This window comes from Callionymus lyra, chromosome 12 (assembly GCF_982586985.1).
Source record: "Callionymus lyra chromosome 12, fCalLyr1.hap1.1, whole genome shotgun sequence".
Lineage (NCBI taxonomy): Eukaryota > Metazoa > Chordata > Actinopteri > Syngnathiformes > Callionymidae > Callionymus > Callionymus lyra.
The window spans coordinates 27,933,396-27,956,779 of NC_141829.1; the positions used below are offsets into that span (position 1 = coordinate 27,933,396).

At 40.9% G+C, this 23,384-nt stretch overlaps 1 protein-coding gene across 1 annotated transcript; it reads right to left on the reverse strand.

Annotated features, from left to right (window-relative positions):
* Positions 1-12,809: 12,809 nt before the first annotated feature.
* On the reverse strand, positions 12,810-18,536 carry mmadhcb (metabolism of cobalamin associated Db). The gene is made up of 8 exons (XM_087803924.1): positions 17,290-18,536; positions 16,873-16,930; positions 16,347-16,491; positions 15,976-16,187; positions 15,633-15,744; positions 15,405-15,535; positions 15,257-15,343; positions 12,810-13,081 (listed from the first exon to the last, which is right to left on the reverse strand). The coding sequence occupies exons 2-8, from the start codon at positions 16,873-16,875 to the stop codon at positions 12,857-12,859; spliced, it is 915 nt and encodes a 304-aa protein (XP_087660050.1). The 5' UTR covers positions 16,876-16,930; positions 17,290-18,536; the 3' UTR covers positions 12,810-12,856.
* Between the last annotated feature and the right edge of the window lie 4,848 nt (positions 18,537-23,384).

The window sequence follows — 23,384 nt, forward strand, 5'->3', positions numbered from 1 at the left end:
AGATCCACACAATGACAGCTCGACCTCAGAATCAACATCCTGACGCGTTTATCATCATCTCTGGAGACTTTAATCATGCCAACCTGGACTCTACTCTGCCTACTTTCCATCAGGCTGTGGATTGTCCCACCAGGAATAACAGGACAATTGACCTTCTTTATTCCAACTTGAAGGACACCTACAGAGCCAAACCTCTTCCTCCACTTGGAAGGTCCGATCACAACCTGGTCCACCTTCAGTCACAGTACATTCCTCTGGTGCAGAGACAGACTGTGACCACAACAATCAGAAAGTGGACACCAGCTGTGGAGGATGCCATTAGAGACTGCTTTGAAACAACAGACTGGGATGTGCTGCTGAGGTCTCATGGTGAGGACATCGAGGGACAGACACACTGTCTAACAGATTATTTAAATTTCTGCTTGGACGTTGTCGCCCCTACTAAGACTGTCCGCTGTTACCCTAATAATAAACCGTGGGTAACAAAGGAGGTCAAGGATGTCCTTAACAGGAAGAAAGTGGCATTCAGGAGCAGGGACAGGGACGCCATGAGATCAGCTCAGCAGGAGGTGAAGCGATGCTTAAAGGAGGCAAAGGACACCTACAGGAGGAGGTTGGAGGAGAAGCTGAGCCGAGAAGAAATAAGAGAGGTCTGGGATGGTGTTAAAACCATCACTGGACACAAGACCAAGGCCTCTCTGACTGCAGTGGACACGGTGGAGGAGGCAAATGGTCTGAACAACTTTTTCAACAGGTTTGAGCAGGTCACCTCACCCTCACTGCTGCCCGCCTCAGGACCTGCCCCACCTTCTTGTGCCCCCCTCAGCTCCACACAACCACTTCCCAGCTTCACCTCACTCCAGGATGTACTTCGGAGGATTCGTCCAGGGAAGGCTGCTGGTCCTGATAAGGTGTCTGCTCGACTGCTAAAGACCTGCGCTGCTGAACTAGCTGAGCCACTCCAGCATGTCATTTTATTTTTGGACCAACATCCTTCGAAGTCGAATCGGGCCAATACAAGTCTGGAAAACTTCCCGGTGAGCGTATTCGTCAAACTTTCCCCTCACTATGTCTCCCTCTCCCTCTCCCTCCCCTGTTCTTTCCTGCTCGGTGTGTCAGATGTTTAGTTACGCTTCGACCTCCTTTAGAGATAGCATTAGTTGTGTAAAGTGTAGCCTGTTAGCTAGACTGGAGGTGAAGCTCATTGAACTAGAGAGCCGGTTGTGCGCTGTCGAAGCTAAACCTATAGCTAGCCAGTGTCAGGTAGACAGTGCACAGCCACATAGCCTAGCAGGTAGTCCTCCAGCAATTCCCGAGCAGCCGGGAAACCAGGGTCGGTGGGTGACTGTTCGAGGGAGGAATAGTTCCCGGCCAAAGTCAACGGAGCACCACCAACCCCTTAGCGTTTCGAACAGATTTTCTCCACTTGACAAGTCACCGGTCGAGGAACCTGCTCTGTTCATAGGCGATTCCATTCTTCGGAACGTTAAACTAGCGAAGCCAGCGAGAGTAGTCTGCATTCCTGGGGCCAGAGCGGGCGACATTGAATCAAATTTAAAGCTGCTGGCTAAAGCTAAACGTAAATACAGTAAGATAATTATTCATGTCGGCAGCAACGACATCCGATTACGTTGCTCGGAGGTCACCAAGGTAAACGTTCAGTCGGTGTGTGCATTTGCACGAACAATGTCGGACTCCGTAGTGTTCTCTGGACCCCTTCCCAATATGGCCAATGATGATATGTTTACTCGCTATTCATCATTTAATCGCTGGTTGTCAGAGTGGTGCCCCGCAAACGGGGTTGGCTTTGTTAACAACTGGAAAACCTTCTGGGGAAAACCTGGTCTGCTTAGGAGAGACTGCATCCATCCCACGTTGGAAGGAGCATCTCTCTTGTCTAGCAGTGTTGACAGTTTTAGTGTAACGTGACTCAGAGCACAGATCAGAAGGCAGAACTGCAGTCTTGCACACTCTTCTGCCCTTCTCCCACAACAGCCACCCACCTCTAACCACATAGAGAGGGTCAATCTGACCCGCTTAATAAAACCAAGTAAAAATGTCAGTAGAAGAGCTATTAAAGATAATCTAATTCAAATAAATCTAAATCAAATAAATACTACCATTGTAGAGGACAGGAGAATTAAGTGTGGATTGTTGAATATCCGATCCCTGTCCTCAAAAGCTGCACTAATTAATGAACTTATATCAGATAAAACCATTGACTTATTATTATTAACCGAAACTTGGCTGTCTATAGATGATTACGTATCTTTAAATTAATCAACACCACCCAGCCACACTAACTTTAACGCCCCTCGACGCTCTGGTCGAGGAGGTGGAGTCGCAGCCATCATCAACTCATGTCTGTCAACCTTTACTAGACCACAATGTGATTTCAACTCTTTTGAAAGTATTATACTTAGCGTATCTAATACAACCTTGAGATCAGGTCAGTCACTTCTCTTTGTTGGAGTCTATCGTCCCCCTGGACCTTATTCTGAATTTTTGTCTGAGTTCCCTGAGTTCTTGACCAGCCTGGTGCTTAAATCAGATAAAGTGATTATTGTTGGTGACTTTAACATCCATGTTGATATGGTCCATGATAGCTTAGCTAACAGGTTTAACTCTATCCTGGAGTCATTTGGTTTCTCTCAGTATGTACATGAACCAACTCACTGCTTTAAGCACACATTAGACCTTGTCCTAGCATACGGACTTGAAATTAAAAATGTTATTGTCTCTCCTCAAAATTCAGTTCTTTCCGACCATCAATTAATAACCTTTGACTTCATTTTAAATGAGCCAAGTCTACGGAACAGGAACACTCTCAAAAGATGTCTGTCTGAAAGTGTCGTTACCAAGTTTATGGAAATAATTCCCTCTGTGCTCAGTAAAACGCCTAGCCTCAGTGTGTCAAGAAACTCTACCCATAGTCACCCAGACATTGATAACTTTGTGGGCAGTTTTACAGACTCGTTGCACAATAGGCTTGACTTAATCGCACCACTAACAAAAAAGGCTGTTAACAGAAGTAGTCTTGCTCCCTGGTATACTCAGGAAACACGTAAATTAAAACAGGTTTGTAGACGACTAGAGAAGAAATGGCGTTCATCAAAACATAATGAATTCTACCAGGACTGGCAGGATAAGTTAAAAATATACAAGGCATCTCTTCGGAAAGCCAGAGCCAGCTACTACTCATCACTTATAGAAGCAAATAAGAATAACCCCAAGTTCTTATTCAGTACTGTAGCCAGGCTGACACGGAGCCATCAGTCCATTGAGCAGTCCATCCCTCCTCATCTCAGTAGCAATGACTTTATGAACTTTTTTAATGAAAAAATTGTAACTATTAGAGGAAAGATTCAAGACCTCCTAGATTCGTCTAATTCAACCAGTGAAGCCTCACCAGTCACAGACACTATGACTGATACATACTTTGACTCCTTTCTACCAGTGAGTCCTCGACAGCTGTCCCAGGTTGTTTCCTCCTCAAAGTCCACAACATGTCTTCTCGATCCTATTCCCACATGGCTACTTAAAGAACTGTTCCCCTTACTTTCATACTTGACATTATTAACCTGTCAATAACATCCGGCTATGTGCCTCAGATTTTTAAAGTTGCAGTAATTAAACCTCTGCTTAAAAAACCCACTCTCGATCCAGAGGTCCTCACTAACTACAGGCCTATCTCTAATCTAGTGTTCATTTCAAAACTTCTGGAGAAAGTGGTAACGAGTCAGCTCTGTGATTATCTCCAGGACAATGATCAATTTGAGGTGTTTCAGTCTGGTTTTAGGGAACACCACAGCACAGAGACCGCCCTGGTAAAAGTAAGTAACGACCTACTGATGGCCTCTGATCAGGGCCATGTTTCAGTTCTTGTTCTTCTAGATCTCAGTGCTGCATTTGACACTGTCGACCACCAAATCCTTCTACAGAGGCTAGAAAACCATTTAGGCATTCGTGGAACTGCTCTTAACTGGTTTAAATCTTACCTGTCGGATAGAACGCACTATGTACATGTCAACCACCTCTCATCGACACACACTAAGGTCAGCTATGGTGTCCCACAAGGTTCTGTTCTTGGTCCAATACTATTCACAATCTATATGCTCCCACTAGGGGACTTGATTAGAAGACACTCTATACATTTTCACTGTTATGCTGATGACACCCAACTTTACCTGTCCATGAAGCCAGATGAAAGAATTCAGCTAACACAATTACAGTCCTGTATCACAGATATCAAGTCATGGATGACCAAGAACTTCCTCCTACTGAACTCGGAAAAGACTGAGGTTTTACTAGTTGGTCCGCAACATCTCAGACAATTATTAACTAATGATCTAGCTTTACAAAATGAACTTGCTCCTGCTACTAGCACCACTGTAAAGAATCTGGGTGTATGCTTTGACGAGGACTTCATCCTCGTTCCTCATCATTTAACTCACACATAAAACAAATCTCACGGACTGCTTATTTCCACCTTCGTAACATTTCAAATATTAGGCATTTCCTTCCTTTAGATGCTGCTGAGAAGCTCATCCATGCTTTTGTTACCTCCAGGCTGGACTATTGTAACTCTCTTCTGTCAGGCTGTTCTAAAAAGTCTCTCAGAACTCTTCAGCTCATTCAGAACTCTGCAGCTCGTGTCCTGACTAAGACTAAGAGGCGCGAACACATTTCCCCTGTACTGTCTTCCCTACATTGGCTTCCTGTAGAATATAGAATACAATTTAAAATCCTTCTCCTAACCTATAAAGCCTTACATGGTCTAGCACCAACATACATTAAAGATTTAATCCAAACTTACCAACCCTCAAGGACCTTACGATCCCTAAACTCTGATCTACTAGTTATACCACAAATCTCTAAATGTAGATTCGGAGCCAGGGCCTTTAGTTTTCAAGCCCCTCTACTGTGGAACAAACTACCGGCTTCAGTCCGGAGGGCAGACACCCTCTCTATGTTTAAAAATAATCTTAAAACCTTACTTTTCGATAAAGCCTATAATTAACTTGACTTTTTATCTCTAGCTGTCATAACTAACAAAACTGTTTATCTTAGCTGCTATAGGCTGAGAATGCTGGAGGAGTTTTAGTTTTAGTTTTAGACACCGAGCTCTGTATATCCTTCTTTTCTCGCCGGGCCGTTCTGGCTTGGCTGGTTCGGGTGTGGGGGTCCGGCGGGTGGGGCCTGTGGGTGCCTTGGGCCTGGTGGTGGTCACCGCTGGTGCCGCGATGGCCCCGTGCGCCGGCGGGGGGGTGGCCCGCTCCCGGGGGGTTTTTGATGGTGCGTGGGGGCGGGTGCTGGCGGGGGTGGCTGGGGTGGTGGATGGGGTGTTGCGCTGGGGGCGGTGCTGGGGCTGGGGGGTTGCTGGTCCCGCCGACCCCGTCGGGGGTGGGGCTGGGGCTGGCCGGGTGTTCTGGATGGCCTTCCGGCCCCGATGGCTTCGCCTGGTCTGTGGTGGGGGGCCTGTCTTGGGGTGGGTGTCTGCTGCGGCGGTGGCTGTGGTCCTCTACCCGCCCTGTGTGGCATGTGCCGTGGTCGGGGGGTTTGTCGCCCTTGGTCCTGGGGGTTCGTGGCCGGGCTGGTCGGTCTTCCGGGGGCTTCCCGGGTGGGGGGGGGCCGCATTGGACCCATGTTACCGTAGTGACCATGTAAGTAAGTAAGTAAGTAAGTAATATTTATTTATATAGCGCTTTTCGAGACCAGGGTCACAAAGCGCTTTAACAATCAAAACAATACTCAAAACAGTACATACTTCAAAGATCAAGACAACACCGAGAACAACACAGGAGTTCGAGAAATTCAAGGAAAAGCCTGAACAAATAGAAACGTCTTAAGATGTTTCTTAAAGGAGTCAGTAGACTTAGAGAGAGGAAGATTGTTCCAAAGCTTAGGAGCAACAGCCTGAAAAGATTTCTCTCCTCTGGTCCTGAGCCGTGTGCGTGGAACCATAAGTAGATTCTGATCCACAGACCTCAGAGACCGAGCTGGGGTGTAAGGCTGGATCAGATCAGTGATGTAAGGAGGAGCCTGACCATGAATAGCTCTGAAAGTAAGAACCAGAATTTTAAAGTTGATCCTGAAAGAAACTGGAAGCCAGTGAAGAGTTTTAAGGATCGGAGAAATGTGAGTTCTCCTACTTGAGCGGGTCAGAATTCTCGCTGCAGAGTTCTGAATCAACTGCAGACGAGACAGCTCCTTCTTGTTAAGACATGAAAACAAACTGTTACAATAGTCCAGACGAGAAGAAACAAACGCATGGATTACAAGCTCCAGATCATGTTGTGACAACATTTTCCTAAATGTACCGCCCATGCAAGTGCTGCTGTCCCCCTGGGTGGTGCATGGTGGGTGGGGGCGGTGGCTGGGGGTCAGTATGTGTGATGGGCGGGGCCTCGGCACCTTAGAGACCGTGGACTGCCCATCGAATACTGCTGGCCCCCCAAACTTCCCTCATGGGGAGGTGGGCTGCGGCTGTTGGGGACGGTCTACAGTTCAAAGACTGGGGGCCGTTCCCGGACGGCTGCGGCCCCACTGCCCCCGCCCTGCCCGCACAACCGTGGCCCCCCTGTGACCCGGGGGACCTGGGCCGGTGCCTGGCCATTGCTCCCCCGGGCTCATGCGGTGGCACTCAACCCGGCTACTGGCCGTGTCCGCAGGGTATTGGGGGGGTTCCGCCGCCGCTGCTGTGGTGGGTCCCCATCTCCTTGACTCGGTCCCCTGCTATGGACTTGTTGGCGGCCTGACGGTCTGGGGGTCCTCCGTCGCCCGGCCTGGCCCCGGGGCCCTATCCCCTGACTGGTTCTTCTGGCTGCCCCTCTGCCCCGGTGCCTGCGCCTGGTGCCTCCCCCTCTCTGCTTCCTCGGTCGTCCTCGCCTGTGCCCGCCCTCTCGCGCCCCCGGTGGTGGTCCGCCTTCTCGCTGGTGTTTGGGGTCGGCTCTGGTGGTTATCTCGCCTGCCGGGTCCTGGTCTCCCGCGGGTTCCTGCCGCGGCTTGGGTCCCTGTGTCTGGATCTGCTGTGCTAGGTATGTGCCCTCTGGCCTGGCTATTTCAACCCCCCCCCCCCTCTCCCCTCTATATATCTTCACCCGCCACTGGAGTCTGTATACCTGTGTATTGTCTACATTTGTCCCAAACCCACACCTTTTTATTTCTCTCCCGGAGCCCCAGGGATCCACCTCCAGAGCTGCTGCTGATCCAGGGGTCCACCTCCAGAGCTGTTGCTGATCCAGGGATCCACCTCCAGAGCAGCTGCTGATCCAGGATCTTCACCACGTCATCAGATCCCGAGTTCTCTCCAGCACCCCCATGGACCCTCCTACACTCTCCTCTTTTCTCTCACTATATCCTCCCTCACTCCTCTCCTTATCCATCTGTCTACCCCCCCATCCTTCCTCCCAGCCGGTCAAAGCGGCAGGCCGTCAACAATGAGTCGGGTTCCGCTCGAGGTTTCTGCCTTCTAAAAGGAAGTTTTTCCTCGCCATTGCTCACTGTACAGTGTTTTGTTTCTTGCTCTTTGTTGAATTGCTGGGATCTATTTTTCCTTAATCAACTGTAGTCTTATTTCAACTGTATAGTGTCTTGAGATAACTTTGTTATGATATGACACTTTAAATAAAATTGAATTGAATTGAATTGAAAATTGAATGTCTTCAACCTCAGTCTACGGCTGGGGAAAGTACCAACTCTGTGGAAGACTTCCTGTATCGTTCCAGTCCCTAAAAAGACCCGACCGAGTGTGCTGAACGATTACAGACTGGTGGAACTGACTTCGCAGCTGATGAAGACACTGGAGCAGCTGGTCCTCAAACATCTCAGGCCACAAGTCCAGCACCGCGCAAGACCCCCTGCCGTTTGCCTACCAGCCAGCAGTTGGTGTGGAAGATGCCATCCTTCACCTCCTGCATCGGACCTACTCCCACTTGGATAAAGGAAGCGGTTCAGTGAGAATCCTGTTCCTGGACTTTTCTAGTGCCTTCAACACTATCCAACCCACTCTGCTGCAGGACAAACTGACTAAGATGCATTCGGACCCTGGTCTGGTCTCCTGGATTACGGACTATCTTACTGATCGACCACAGTATGTCAGGCTGAAGGACATCAAGTCTGACACTGTGGTGTGCAGTACAGGAGCACCTCAGGGGACGGTACTGGCTCCTCTCCTCTTCACCATCTACACTTCGGACTTCTGCTACAACTCAGAGCTGAGTCTCGTCCAGAAGTATGCTTACGACACTGCCATTGTTGGATGCGTCAGGGACAACAGCGAAGACGAGTACAGGAGTCTGATACTTGACTTTGTGGACTGGAGTGAGAGGAACCACTTGCAGCTGAACACCTCAAAGACCAAGGAGCTGGTCTTGGACTTCGGGAGGTACAGGACAAAGCCACATCCAGTGTCCATCAGAGGCGACGAGGTGGAGATAGTGGACAACTATAGGTACCTCGGTGTGTGGATGGACAGTAAACTGGACTGGTCCTGCAACACAGACCATGTATATAAGAAGGTTCAGAGTAGACTGTACTTTCTGAGGAGGCTTCGATCATTTAACATCTGCAAGAAGCTCCTCTGCATGTTCTACCAGTCTGTGGTGGCCAGTGTCATGTTCTATGCTGTGGTGTGTTGGGGTGGAAATGTGTCCAAGAGGAGTGTCAACAGGTTGGACAGGTTGATCAGGAGGGCTGGCTCTGTGGTTGGAATGAAGCTGGACTCACTGGTGACAGTTGCTGAGAGGAGATCATTGAACAAACTACTGTCCATCATGGATGATGACAGTCATCCTCTGAACACTGTCATCAGTGAGCAGAGAAGCAGAATGAGTGCACGAATGCTCCTACCCAGGTGCAAAACAAATAGACTCAGGGACTCATTCATCCCTCGGGCTATTAAATTGTACAATTCTGAGTTCGGGGGCAGGAGTGCAGTGAGAGTATCTGGATGTTCTGTTCTATGATAGTCTTTGTATCCTTTGTCTTTGTTGTTTTTCTTTCCTTGACCTATGTTCTTTGTCTTTGTCTTTAGACTTAGATTGTGTCATCTTGTTCTTCCTCTTTATGTTCTTCTTCTTATTTTATTTTTTATGTATTATTTTTTATTGTTTATGAAAAATTGCTGGCTATTGGTAAAAAACAATTTCAATAAAGTTTTACCTTACTTTTAAAAACACTGTGTGTGTTTCCAGCCTGTCAAACATTCAAGTGGAACACAGTGGTAGATTTAGCAAACGCCTTCTTTTGCATTCCACTTGCGGAAGAATATAGACACATTTTTTCATTTACATATCAGGGTCATAAGATACAATACACTAGAACGCCACAAGGCTGGAAACTAAGTCCTGGTATTTTCAAACATCACCTGACAAACTGTCTCCTTTGGTTTTACCCGAAGGGACTTTGCTAGTGCAGTATGTTGATGACTTGCTAATTGCAGAGTTACAGTATACTTAGAAGTCACTAGGATGCTGCTGGAGAAACTGTGTGAACTTGGCTTTAAGGTTTCAAAGAAGAAATTACAATGCTGCAGACGGCAGGTTTCCTTCCTGGGAAGATTGGTCTCATCAAAGGGATCAACCTTGAGCTCCGAACATCGTCCGGATCTTGAAGCATCCACGGCCTAAGACGGTGAGAGACATGCTCTCCTTTCTTGGGTTGTATGGTTACTCTCGTAAATTCCTCCCTGAATTTGTAGAAAGGACACAAAGTTTGAGGGCATTAGTAAAAGAAAAGGGAATAAGAGATTTGACTAAACTAGTTTGGAGTGCCTCAACTGAAACTTGTTTTACCCGTCTGAAACAGGATCTTGTATTGGCTACTTGTCTAGCCCAACCAGACTATGACACGTCCTTTCATCTTGATGTTTCTGTCAGTTCTGAAGTTGCTAATGGTGTTCTCTTTCAGAAGCAGGGAGGGCAGAGATCTATACTGATGTACATAAGCATTCCCTTGCCCTTGGACAAGAGATAAGGCAGGCAATCGAGGTGCACAGCGTATGCCGCGGCTGTGACTGCGTGTGTTTCCAAATCAGCTCATTTAGTTATGGGACACCAGCTTTTCATGTTGACGCTTCATAGTGGGAATTGAAAGGCCGGACCTGAGCTAACAGCCACACCATTGGAAGATGGAGAAGTATTTTTTACGGATGGTTGTTGTTCGAGAGAAGTGTCTGGACCTCTGAGAGCAGGAGCAGCGGTAGTGCAGTTGAGCGAAGGAAGAGAGGAAGAATTTGTGATGGTTTGGAGTCGGAATTTCAGAAAATTTCAACAAAGGCAGCTGAATTACTAGCTATGTGCGTAGCGTTAGAGAAGGTAAAGAGAAAAAGCGTTACTTTGTATTCTGATTCTGCCTATGTTGTGAATTGTCTGTTTGTAGATTTGGCAGCCTGGAAGAGGCAAGGATTCAAGACGGCGCCTGTTGCTCCAGGGGCACACTTCGATTTAGTCATGAGACTGATCGATGCGGTGAACCTCCCAGCCAGAGTGGCTGTTGTGAAGTGTTTGGGGCACGCAAAGACAAAGAGACTTCTGTAATTTGTGTAAAATCTGTCAAGACTATAGGATTTCTCCAACGAAGAAAAGGGAACCGGGTTCCTCCGAGATCGGCCAGTTGCTGAATGACGTCATTGTAATGGACTACAACGATATGATTAACACTGTGTCTGGAAAAAGTACCTCCTAGTTATTGTCAACACTTTTACCGTCTTGCCAGAAGCTTACCCATGTGCAAAGGAAGATGCCCTATTGGTCATCAAAGCATTGATTAATCATTACATTCCGACCCATGGATTCCCAAATGTCATCAGATCTGACAATGGTACTCATTTTACAGCAAAGGCCTTAGAAAAGGTGGAACAATCTTAGGATTGACTCACAAGTTTGGTTCGGTTTATCACCCACAGTCCAGGGCCATGTGGAGCGAATTAACCGCACATTAAAACAATGATTGGCTAAGACCTGTGGCCATACTGGTATGAATTGGGTGCAGGCCTTACCATTGACGTTGCAAACAGGCAGTCAATAAACTGTTGTACAGGATTCACACCTTTTGAACTCCTGACCTGTCGCCTGATCCCCGGTCCTCACTCGACGTTGATCCAGTCGGACATGGACACAATACCTAGGGGTTGTAATCCTATTGGGATCAGCTTTCTTCCCTTGTCTCCTCTTTTTGTGCACAGGACAGAACCACGGTGGACGGGACCGTTCACCGTCATGGAAAGGACTTTGCACGCAGTTCGCTGGAAAGGAAAAGGGGACAAGTGGTATCACATCTCTCAGACAAGACTGGCAAAAGGAGCAATATTGGACTTAAATCTTGGACTCTGTGTCTCGTGAGACTGTTTAGAATTTTTCATTATTATTAGGCTTGCTTTGCTTTGCTTTAAAAGCATTTGATTATTATTACGCTTGCTTTGCTTTGCTATAAAAGCATTTGAAGGGGACTATGTGGGGGGTCAATATTTGTTGATTAACAGGTATCCGGAGTATGGAAGACGTGCGTCAACAGGGTTCCAGTGGCGGTGATATGAGGAGAACCCTGTGGATATATCCTTCTGATATGCCATAAATATCCTTTTGAAAGTATTGATATTGTCGATTAATCATCTGTATTAATGTTTTATTTTATCAAACAGTTTATTTTTTTGTATTGATTCCATTTATGGTTGATCTTTTATAAAAGATCTAAAAGGGGGACTATTGGAATAAGCACATATATATTCATATGTAATCAAATGCAGATATAATTAGACATTGTATTTAATAACATGTATTGCTTGTAAGCCTAATAAAACTAATTGAGATCCAGAGTTCAGGAGACACAACTGCAAATGGAAGAATGTGGATCACGTGTGAGTGTGAAATAAAGCACGAGTGTACGTGTGTACGGAAGATCTACGTGTACACATCATCCGAGTGCCTGGAGATCATCCTTGGGGACCTACGAGGATAAAATTAAAAACCGAGATAACCTCACCCTCCAAGGCAGTATCCGTGATTGTGGTCCAGAAGTGCGTCGGATGACCCTGCTCATCATCTGAGATTGTACCCGAGATGACAACAGGATTCTCTGACATCTGCCCCGTGACCAGAGAGGCCCCTTATCCGAAGAGGAGACGTTGCGGTTGTCCAATCGGAAGCAAGATCCTCCCTATTCTGTCTATAAAATGGGTCGATAGAAACCAAATATGCATCGTCTTCTCTGCGTCTACCGGGCGGTCCAGGCTAAATGATAGATGCAGACAAACGACCCAGAGCGCTGCTGTGAATGCTAGCTTTTCCTCTGTCGATTCAATAAATGGAAAAGAATAATACTGTTGTTTGAGTTTAAAAGTGTGTGTAAAACACACTGAAAGCAGGAGAATATATTCTTAAATAAACTTGTATGTGCATGTCAGTTAATTTCTAAAATCATTGTTATGGGTGTAAGAGAAGTGAAGCTTGTAAGTGTGAAGATTGTGATTAAATTGTTGTGCACTTTTCAGCAAGTCAAAATGTTGATGATTATTTTACTCACTAATGTTGTTTGTTCCTAATGACAAAGCTTATATTCTCCAGGAACAGAACTTTCTAAATACCATCATTTTCCACATGTCAAAAGATCCATGTATATTCCATCCAGTCAGCATCAAGCCTCGTCACGACAGATACACGCCCAATATCCTGCTTTTTTTTTGTAAATGTGCCATCTCAAAATTTAAAAAACAATGATAATTGATGGGTACACTTGAAGAACCATGATGGTCATTGTAGTAGATTGTGATCTGCAGCATAAATGTGAAGAGTCAAACCATGAGTCGCTCATTGTACTTAAGCTTTAATGTTCTGGTGGCAAAGCTTGGTTACAACCGTCAGTTAGAATGAACAACTTTTTCAGAGCTACCCCTTCCCTGTAGCCCCTTCATGATCGCTGAATTGGTTGGAGCTTCTGTGAATATTGTTCCCACAAAAACATGAGAAGCCCACAAAGGGTGTCGTATCACTCTGCAACAGCCCAAGTCTTCAATTTGAAAGCCCAAGTGATGGTAACGCTCATCTGTCTCAAAAAGTGTGTTGTTGGTGTAGGAGCCAAAGAACTAGAGGAAAATAAAAGATCCATTAAACATTCAGAAAGGTATTTTCACACTTGAGACACAACCAGGTTAAACATGCTGCCTCTATCGATCAACTTTAGGATCCCATTTTGTTTTACAATTCCAAAATCTAATAAAAGGTCATTTTATTTTATAAGCAAAACTACATAATCCAACAAAATACATCAATGCCTTTTCTCTTTTAATATGTGTAAAAGTGTTGACTTTTCTTAAAATTTAATAATTTTTTTCCTCAGTCCAGAACGGTATTATAACATTGGTATTTCACATTGATTGTGGTATTTTCAAGGAAAATCTATTCACAGTTGCCAACTTTTGAAACTTATGAAATGCCCATTTACATTTGTTTCATTTACATATTATGTTATTGATGCTAATTGTTGAATTTTTAATGGCCTCCGGGAGAAAACGCCAGGTAGAAGAGTTAATGCACTCTATGATAGTTTCTGAAAAAAGAGGTGACAAAATATGCATTCTGAACATACATTTGGCCTCAATGAATGATGGTGAGAGGTTGATAAACAACAGCATCATAAAGAACACAATGTAAAATACAACAAAAATGTTTAGAAAATAAAGGGAACACTGACATTCCATATTGCAACTTCAATTCAATCACACTTTAGTGAAATCAAACTGACCACTTGGAAGCAACACTGAGTGACAATCAAGGTTTTTTTATTTTATTTTTTAGGTGTTATTATTAATTGATAAATTAATTTATTTCTGAATCTATTTTATGTGTAAATTTACATTCTAATTTATTGGATTTGATCTGTTTATTTTTTTTCATTTTCAATGTATGGGTTGAATGGATAAGGGGGGCTCAATATTATTTTATTTGTGTTATGCCTTAGAAACGATAACTTATCTCTAGTTGAAAGAATGTTTATTCATTTGTACATTGTATGAAGTTTTTGTATAAATATGTAAGATATTTTCCTTTTTTATTTTTCCATTTAGTCATGTCTTAGGTATCATATATTCGGATATCATCATTATCATGGACCAAATACTGTCACAGAATCAAACTGTGAGTTACCCGTAACGTCCCAACCCTTGTCATAATGAACAAGAATGATCAAAATGGAAAAGAAACACAAGTGTGTAAATGCTTTAATATCGACACATGTAATTGCAAACTTTTGAATGTGTCTCTAATGTGCACTTCTCAACATGACCCAGGGCGTAAAGTCACACTCACTCTACATCCAAACCTTTTTAGCAGTGGGAAGTTATAACATTTTTTCATTTGAAATAGTCATTTGATAGTGTCTCGTACGAAAATTATTTATATTATTACTAAAAATTCTGCCACTAAATAATAAAATAAAAAGGAAACATACACCATGTGCACATTTATTAGGGTTTTTTAAGATTAATTTTGTTATTGAACAATTATATCAAAAATATAACTAAGCGCTCACACAAAGTTTTAAGAAGTCAATATCTTCATCTGTTGAGAATCAACTTTTTGTGCAGTTTCAACCACAGCCTCCCAGACACTGTACAAAGTGATGTACTGCTATCGTAAAAGGGGACAAAGGTTCTCAATCCGGTTTAAGCCAGGTTAAGTTGGGGCCATGTAATGATTCTAACATCTTTAAGGCCTTTACTCGCCAGCCAAGCAATAGATTATTTGAATACCTTAGATTTCCTCTTCTTGAGAGATGCAGACTTTTTCCTGTACCACTGCTCAAAGAAAGTGTCTTCTAAAAACTGACAGTAGTTTGGGGTGTTTATTTTGAGTCAATTTTAAAAGCAAAAAGGTCAGACTACCTCATATCTAATAATACCAGCACATACCAGTAGCCCACCACAACCTTGCTGGTGTCTAAGTCAAAGTGAACCTCTGCCCATCATTAATCAGCCACGTGTTGGTGCCCTGAGGCCACAGCATCTTTCATTGGAAAAATACACATCATCTAAAATGCTTAATTCCAAGGGGAATTCAAGTTGATACAGCTTGGAGTTGGAAAATTTAAATATGCACAAAATACTATTACTGCCTAATAATTGTGCACACAGTGTATATAGGCAAACATGTATACAGACATATGGCATACAGAAACATTTTTAGATTGAAGATGTATTTTTTTTAATTCATTAATGACAAGTTATTTTGCGGATTTAATTTGCATGGGTGATTGAACATACCGCCAGTCCTGAAGATGGATCAATAAAGTCAGCCCAGAAACCTTCCCTCTGCAATGTATAACAGATCTCCTTTGCTCCCTCCACAAACTGCAAAATGTAGTCAATATTAATTGAACATTTACATGAGAGGTTAAATACATTAACTGACCTTTTCTAGCATTTCTTCTCTCTCCTGCTCCACTTTAGCAGACCAAGTGGTCATATCATATTGGGTTTTCTGTGTCACAGTCACAACAACCATACTAGAGTTTGGAGCATCAGGGAACATGGTTTTCACATCTGATTTTACAATAGAAAACACACATTAGAGAAAGTATAGTCGTTATAAAAGGGAGGAATATGAAAAAGAAGAGTAGACTCCACGTGATAAGTGTACCTTCCTTTAGTAGTTCAGGGCACAACTGGACGACACACTCCACACAAGGATTGTCAAAATATTGCTCTGCGTGCACAACATCATTCTTGTACCTTGGCTCATCAATCTTGTTCTATATAAACAATAAAAACATGTTGTTTTACAAAATACTGACATCAAACACGACACTTTATGCATGGCTGGACTGGTTATGTTATTTAACAGGCAATGCCGAGTGTGCCCACTTACAATTAACCATTGTGAATTAAATAAAGACAATAATTGTGCTCCAGATATTAACAGGATAAAATTACCAGCAGGCATGATAACAAAAAGAGAATGTCTTTATAAAGCAATGAATTACCTCAAACTCTGTTACAAACTGGGCCTGTATCAACTTGTGTCTCTCACTTTTGGTTAAAGACAGCTGAGGTAATGTTGCCTTCACTAGCCTCTGGTTCTCCTCCACAGTGGCATCCAGGTTTCCTTTAAAGTCCATGTTACCTAGGAGCTGAAAGTGCATGTCCTGTGGTCCAAAAGGACCTATGCCATCAGAAGACGGCAGAGTATAGGAATCTGAGAAAATGAGAAAACTACAACTTTCAGACATAACGACTGAATCACTGTACAATATGAGATGTAAAATCGCCTATTTTAATAAAATGGGTTAGTTAAAATCACAAATGAGTATAGTTTCAAAGTGGCAATACGACAAACTGAGTCGCCAGCTTGTACCTGTGTCAGCTGAGCCCACAAATACGTTGGCTCCATTATCGCCAGAGGATCCAGTAGCATAGAAACCCCGTGTTCTGGCTACATGAGCAACTAAAACATGAATTCCAGGGAGGTAAGAAACGAGTCTAGATCTGCTACACAGTGCCTGAAAAAAAGATAAGTTTGAATTAAAAAAGATAAAAATAAAACCGGGAAAAACATAGAAAGATGAATATCTCTGCAACAGTCGCATAAACGTGCGCTCGACGTGTCTTGTGTTTTTCTGGTGAGTTTCAATAAGTTACATTGCCTCTCGCTGTTTACACGTCCAAGTCGTTTTATAAGGCGTTTAAACTAAAGTAAACACATGTTCGAAGCAGGCAAATGATTCAAGGTCGGACCAGACAAAGACGCTTAAATAGATTCGGTGTTAGATCTGTCTGGACTGAAACGGAACATCAACTATTACGTCTCGGTCAGTAAACAATTGAAACGTCTAAAGAATGTGTAATGCATAAAACAAAACAAAAATTACATGTATACGTACCATTTCGGCCCCGCCTGCGACTTCTGTCTTGGCGCTTCCTGCGCGATGACGTCAGACGCTACGAAACAAAGCTGTTTGTGAGTGAGCGAAACTTCAACTAGGCTATTAAATATAACATATATCGGAAACCGATGCCACTTATTACACTTAGAAGTAATCAATATATTTTGAGAATTTTCGTTTTATTATTTGAAGACATATTTATTGGTAATCCCCCTTAGTAACTTGAATGTTTATATTGCATTGCACAGTTAAGAGTAAAGGAAGTGACGGACGGACGAATGTTTGGAAAATGTGTTATCGTATATGTTTAATGTGTAAAACAAAGTGTCCTAACATGGCACAATTCGATTTCTGTTCACTCATAAAAAGTTTTTAAAAATACTTTCGTGTTGTCACGCAGGAAATTGTACCTACACCGGAATGTAAAGGCGGACCGAAAGGGTACAGGATCGGGGCAGCCTACAGTCCCGGCTGCGCATGTGCGGTGACGCTGAACACTTGATGACGCCACTACGGTTCTCTCACAGAGACAAAGCTCGTTCAGCCTACAGTATCGCTGCGTTTTGAAACTCTTTACCAAGTCAAAGTATTCAAACAATGATTTAAAACATATTTACGTGCTGTAATGAAGTAAACACGTGACAAAGATCCGATCTTTGTTTACTTCATTGGTAATTATTCACATCGCTATTATTAAACGGATCATAGATAAATGTTAGGACAGAGAATAATTGAATCTAAATATAAACTTGACTAACTGTGCGATATAAAAAAAATAATGTGTTAAAAATAATTGATTATAAAATTACTGATCCAATAATTACCTTCATTAATTAGTTAGTTCTAAAGTAGCATTTGATGATGTACAAAATAGTTTTATCAACGCTCGTAGGTAATTCATTTTAATTTAAGTTCATTTTATACACATTATTACCATCTAGTGGCCTTTTAGCATAACTACATCGATTATTCTAACTAATTAAATTGTTGTAGATTTAATAATACAGAATCTTCCAACTAGGGTACAAATACTGTATGCAGACATAAAAACAGACATAAAGTGTGTACAAGAAAACAATCACATTTATTAATATTAACACACCATAATAATAAATAAAACAACTTCTGTAAGTAAACAACTGTCTTGGTTCTAATGTTTTGCAACATTGGATCCTCCAATTATCCATGGGTAGGAAGACGAGTGGTGAGAGACTTTGATGCCCAGTGTCGATGCTTAACAGAAGAGTGGATAATATGCTTATAATTAGACAATAACAAAACAAACAAAGTATTATTGCGACTAACACAAATACTTTTTTATAGGTGCAAAAGGCATGGCAAAATCCTGGATGTGGGTCATAAGAATACATTTCCCACAACTCTCTTTGTTTTCCTTTCCCCACGTATCCTGTACGTAAGTCTTCATATTTCTAAAATTATTTTGTCTGTCTAATTAATTTTCAGATTATATTCCATGTTAAATTGGTAACAGGTAACTCCAATGCTCACTCAAGTTATCTCAGGTTCCCAAAAAAGGGACGAAGCAAGAGCAATCAATTCACGAGAGATCAATCTCCTAAACGTCATACTGAAATATGAAATTTGAAATTTACATGTATCTACTAACCGAAATAGTAACTGAGTAGTAATGAATAAAAACAGATTTTTTTTTATAAATTAAATTAAATCATACATCTTTATTTTTAACTATAATCTTTTATGTGTATAACTGCATAACTTGAGAGTAGGAAATAAAATAATAAGAGTGTTGATACAGCAAAATATTTTATACATCACCAATGTGTTACTTTAGTAACTGCTGAATACAAATAAGTTACATTAATTAATCATTCCATATAAAAAAAATACTTGTTAATACTAAACCCTTAGTCAAAGTCACAACTTGAAGTCTATTATTATGTATTCATTATGTTTGACGATAATAATAATAATATAATAATTATTATTATAAAACCAATAACACATCGTCCTAAAAAATACAAATTAAGTTAACAAGGTTTTGATAGTCATCAAGTGTCATCAAGTTGTTACTTCATTACAAAACGTACTTACTAACGTAGAACTTCTAATGACAATTATGTTTTGCTCCTGATTGTTTATAGTCGATTTAGATACTTTTGTTTAAGCTAATTTAAGCTTTCAGTATGCCTTTTGTTTACACTTAGAACCGAATGGTTAAGCACTTACTTTAATAATTCTGAAAACTTTGTTTGAAAAGCAAGTTATATTTTAATTTTATTCAAGAATTCTTGACATTTATTTAAATATGTATTGAATATTTATTTATTTATTGAAAATTATTGAATATCTTTATTGAAATTAGGCTGAAGGCCATCACGTCTGACACTGTGGTGTGCACGTCTGACACTGTGGTGTGCAGTACAGGAGCACCAGGCCAGTGTCCTGTTTTATGCTGTTGGGGGTGGGAATGTGTCCAGGAGTAGTCAACAGGTTGGACAGACTGATCAGGAGGGCTGGCTCTGTGGATCATGGGTGATGGCAGTAGTTTGTCTAAACACTGTAATCAGTGAGCAGAAACGCAGATGGAGTGAATGAATGCTCCTTCCCAGATGCAAAACTAATAGACTCAGGGACTCATTAATCCTCGGGCTATTACATAGTTTAATTCTGAGTTTGGGGGCAGGAGTGGAGCTAAAGTATCATGACATTCTGTTCTATGTTAATCTTTGTATCCTTTGTCTTTGTTATTTGTCTTTGAGCTATGATTTTTATCTTTAGACTTAGATTGTGTCATCTTGTCCTCTGTTTTTATAGAATCTTTGTTCTTGTTCTTCTTTTTTTTAATTTTTTTTTATGAATAATCTTTATTGCTGTGTTCTAATGGGAAAACAATTTCCTGAAGGAGACCTCCTGAGGAATCAATAAAGTTCTATCTAATCTAATCTAATCTAAATGTATTGAGACTAATACATGTTTTTGTTTTAAAGGTTAACAACCTATTCTATCCTGACTATTATATTGTGAACTGAAATATTGAGAGTTGTGGTCCAGAACCTGGCAATCAGAGATGCCTGTGATTGATACCAATGAATGCTTAAAAAATTAAAATAAAGTTTTTATGATAACAGTGCATATATTTTATTATGACAGGGTGATAAAAAGCAGCTCATGTACAATATTCATATTGTATGAAGCCTGATGTCTTTACGAAGGACACATGAATCAAGCCACATAGAAAGTTGATAAATGTTAGGACAGAGAATAATTGAATCTAAATATAAACTTGACTAACTGTGCGATATAAAAAAAATAATGTGTTAAAAATAATTGATTATAAAATTACTGATCCAATAATTACCTTCATTAATTAGTTAGTTCTAAAGTAGCATTTGATGATGTACAAAATAGTTTTATCAACGCTCGTAGGTAATTCATTTTAATTTAAGTTCATTGTATACACATTATTACCATCTAGTGGCCTTTTAGCATAACTACATCGATTATTCTAACTAATTAAATTGTTGTAGATTTAATAATACAGAATCTTCCAACTAGGGTACAAATACTGTATGCAGACATAAAAACAGACATAAAGTGTGTACAAGAAAACAATCACATTTATTAATATTAACACACCATAATAATAAATAAAACAACTTCTGTAAGTAAACAACTGTCTTGGTTCTAATGTTTTGCAACATTGGATCCTCCAATTATCCATGGGTAGGAAGACGAGTGGTGAGAGACTTTGATGCCCAGTGTCGATGCTTAACAGAAGAGTGGATAATATGCTTAGAATTAGACAATAACAAAACAAACAAAGTATTATTGCGACTAACACAAATACTTTTTTATAGGTGCAAAAGGCATGGCAAAATCCTGGATGTGGGTCATAAGAATACATTTCCCACAACTCTCTTTGTTTTCCTTTCCCCACGTATCCTGTACGTAAGTCTTCATATTTCTAAAATTATTTTGTCTGTCTAATTAATTTTCAGATTATATTCCATGTTAAATTGGTAACAGGTAACTCCAATGCTCACTCAAGTTATCTCAGGTTCCCAAAAAAGGGACGAAGCAAGAGCAATCAATTCACGAGAGATCAATCTCCTAAACGTCATACTGAAATATAAAATTTGAAATTTACATGTATCTACTAACCGAAATAGTAACTGAGTAGTAATGAATAAAAACAGATTTTTTTTAATAAATTAAATTAAATCATACATCTTTATTTTTAACTATAATCTTTTATGTGTATAACTGCATAACTTGAGAGTAGGAAATAAAATAATAAGAGTGTTGATACAGCAAAATATTTTATACATCACCAATGTGTTACTTTAGTAACTGCTGAATACAAATAAGTTACATTAATTAATCATTCCATATAAAAAATAATACTTGTTAATACTAAACCCTTAGTCAAAGTCACAACTTGAAGTCTATTATTATGTATTCATTATGTTTGACGATAATAATAATAATAATAATATAATAATTATTATTATAAAACCAATAACACATCGTCCTAAAATATACAAATTAAGTTAACAAGGTTTTGATAGTCATCAAGTGTCATCAAGTTGTTACTTCATTACAAAACGTACTTACTAACGTAGAACTTCTAATGACAATTATGTTTTGCTCCTGATTGTTTATAGTCGATTTAGATACTTTTGTTTAAGCTAATTTAAGCTTTCAGTATGCCTTTTGTTTACACTTAGAACCGAATGGTTAAGCACTTACTTTAATAATTCTGAAAACTTTGTTTGAAAAGCAAGTTATATTTTAATTTTATTCAAGAATTCTTGACATTTATTTAAATATGTATTGAATATTTATTTATTTATTGAAAATTATTGAATATCTTTATTGAAATTAGGCTGAAGGCCATCACGTCTGACACTGTGGTGTGCACGTCTGACACTGTGGTGTGCAGTACAGGAGCACCAGGCCAGTGTCCTGTTTTATGCTGTTGGGGGTGGGAATGTGTCCAGGAGTAGTCAACAGGTTGGACAGACTGATCAGGAGGGCTGGCTCTGTGGATCATGGGTGATGGCAGTAGTTTGTCTAAACACTGTAATCAGTGAGCAGAAACGCAGATGGAGTGAATGAATGCTCCTTCCCAGATGCAAAACTAATAGACTCAGGGACTCATTAATCCTCGGGCTATTACATAGTTTAATTCTGAGTTTGGGGGCAGGAGTGGAGCTAAAGTATCATGACATTCTGTTCTATGTTAATCTTTGTATCCTTTGTCTTTGTTATTTGTCTTTGAGCTATGATTTTTATCTTTAGACTTAGATTGTGTCATCTTGTCCTCTGTTTTTATAGAATCTTTGTTCTTGTTCTTCTTTTTTTAATTTTTTTTTATGAATAATCTTTATTGCTGTGTTCTAATGGGAAAACAATTTCCTGAAGGAGACCTCCTGAGGAATCAATAAAGTTCTATCTAATCTAATCTAATCTAAATGTATTGAGACTAATACATCCGTTTCTGTCGCTCCAACACGACGTCACATCCGGGTCTTAATACTTTGCTTTATGGAGATAAAAGGTCAAAATGCAGAGTGTACGGGTCGTTTATTCGCCGCTACAAGTCAAACAAAGATATAACTTTACGATCGAAAGGACTCGATCTTTGCCGGCAGCTGTACAGGTCGATAGCTCCGGGAAAGACGGTCCTGGGTTATGGGTCCCCTCTATATTTAAGGGAAAGTTTCTGTCCAGGTGGGCGTATTTTCCAGGGCAGTGGTTCTTTGATGTTAGTTCCTGTCTCGAGTCACCTGGAGAGCAACATCCCTGCCTCTCTGCCGTGTGGGCCAGTTTCTTTGTCTTCCAGCCCCCCTTTTTTGAGTGTGTTCTTTCTTGCTCTTTTGTTTCACGCTCACAGGTGTGAACAGAGCAGACAGTCTGTCCTTCATTAAGTCGCTGAATAATCTCTAGTCTGTTTCAAGCTACCCTTGAGACAGTGTATATCAGTATGAAAGTGAAATGTTGGTTGTGAATATGTATTTAAACGTTTAAGCTCTTAGATGAGGCTAGTAATTTATACTCTATATTTTTATTATCTTTTTAGCATTAATTTAACTTATGGCGTATACGTATAGTGTAGAATAATTTTCAATCTAACAACTCCCCCTGTTGACGTGGCCTTTACAGGTCACGTCATAAACAAAAAGTTTAATTCTTTCTTCAAAAGTTCAAATCAATTTTCTAAATCAATGGGTGTTCCGCAGCAACATTTTATAGTTTTTTTTATCTAATATTATCATTTTCCCAACAACATATTATTATCATGTACCTGCACACGCTATATGTATAACCGAAAATATAATCATCTCTCTGTAATATTAATATTATTTTTTAACAAAGTTTGGCCTCATTCAGAAATGGTCTTTCATCATTCTTTCATGTTTCTCAGCAGTCCAGTCCATCAGCATTATCGTCTATAGCAGTCGGTCTGTTCGTTCTTCATCTTCCATAGTCGGTGTGGGTAGAGAGACAGAGTCCGGTCCGTGAAG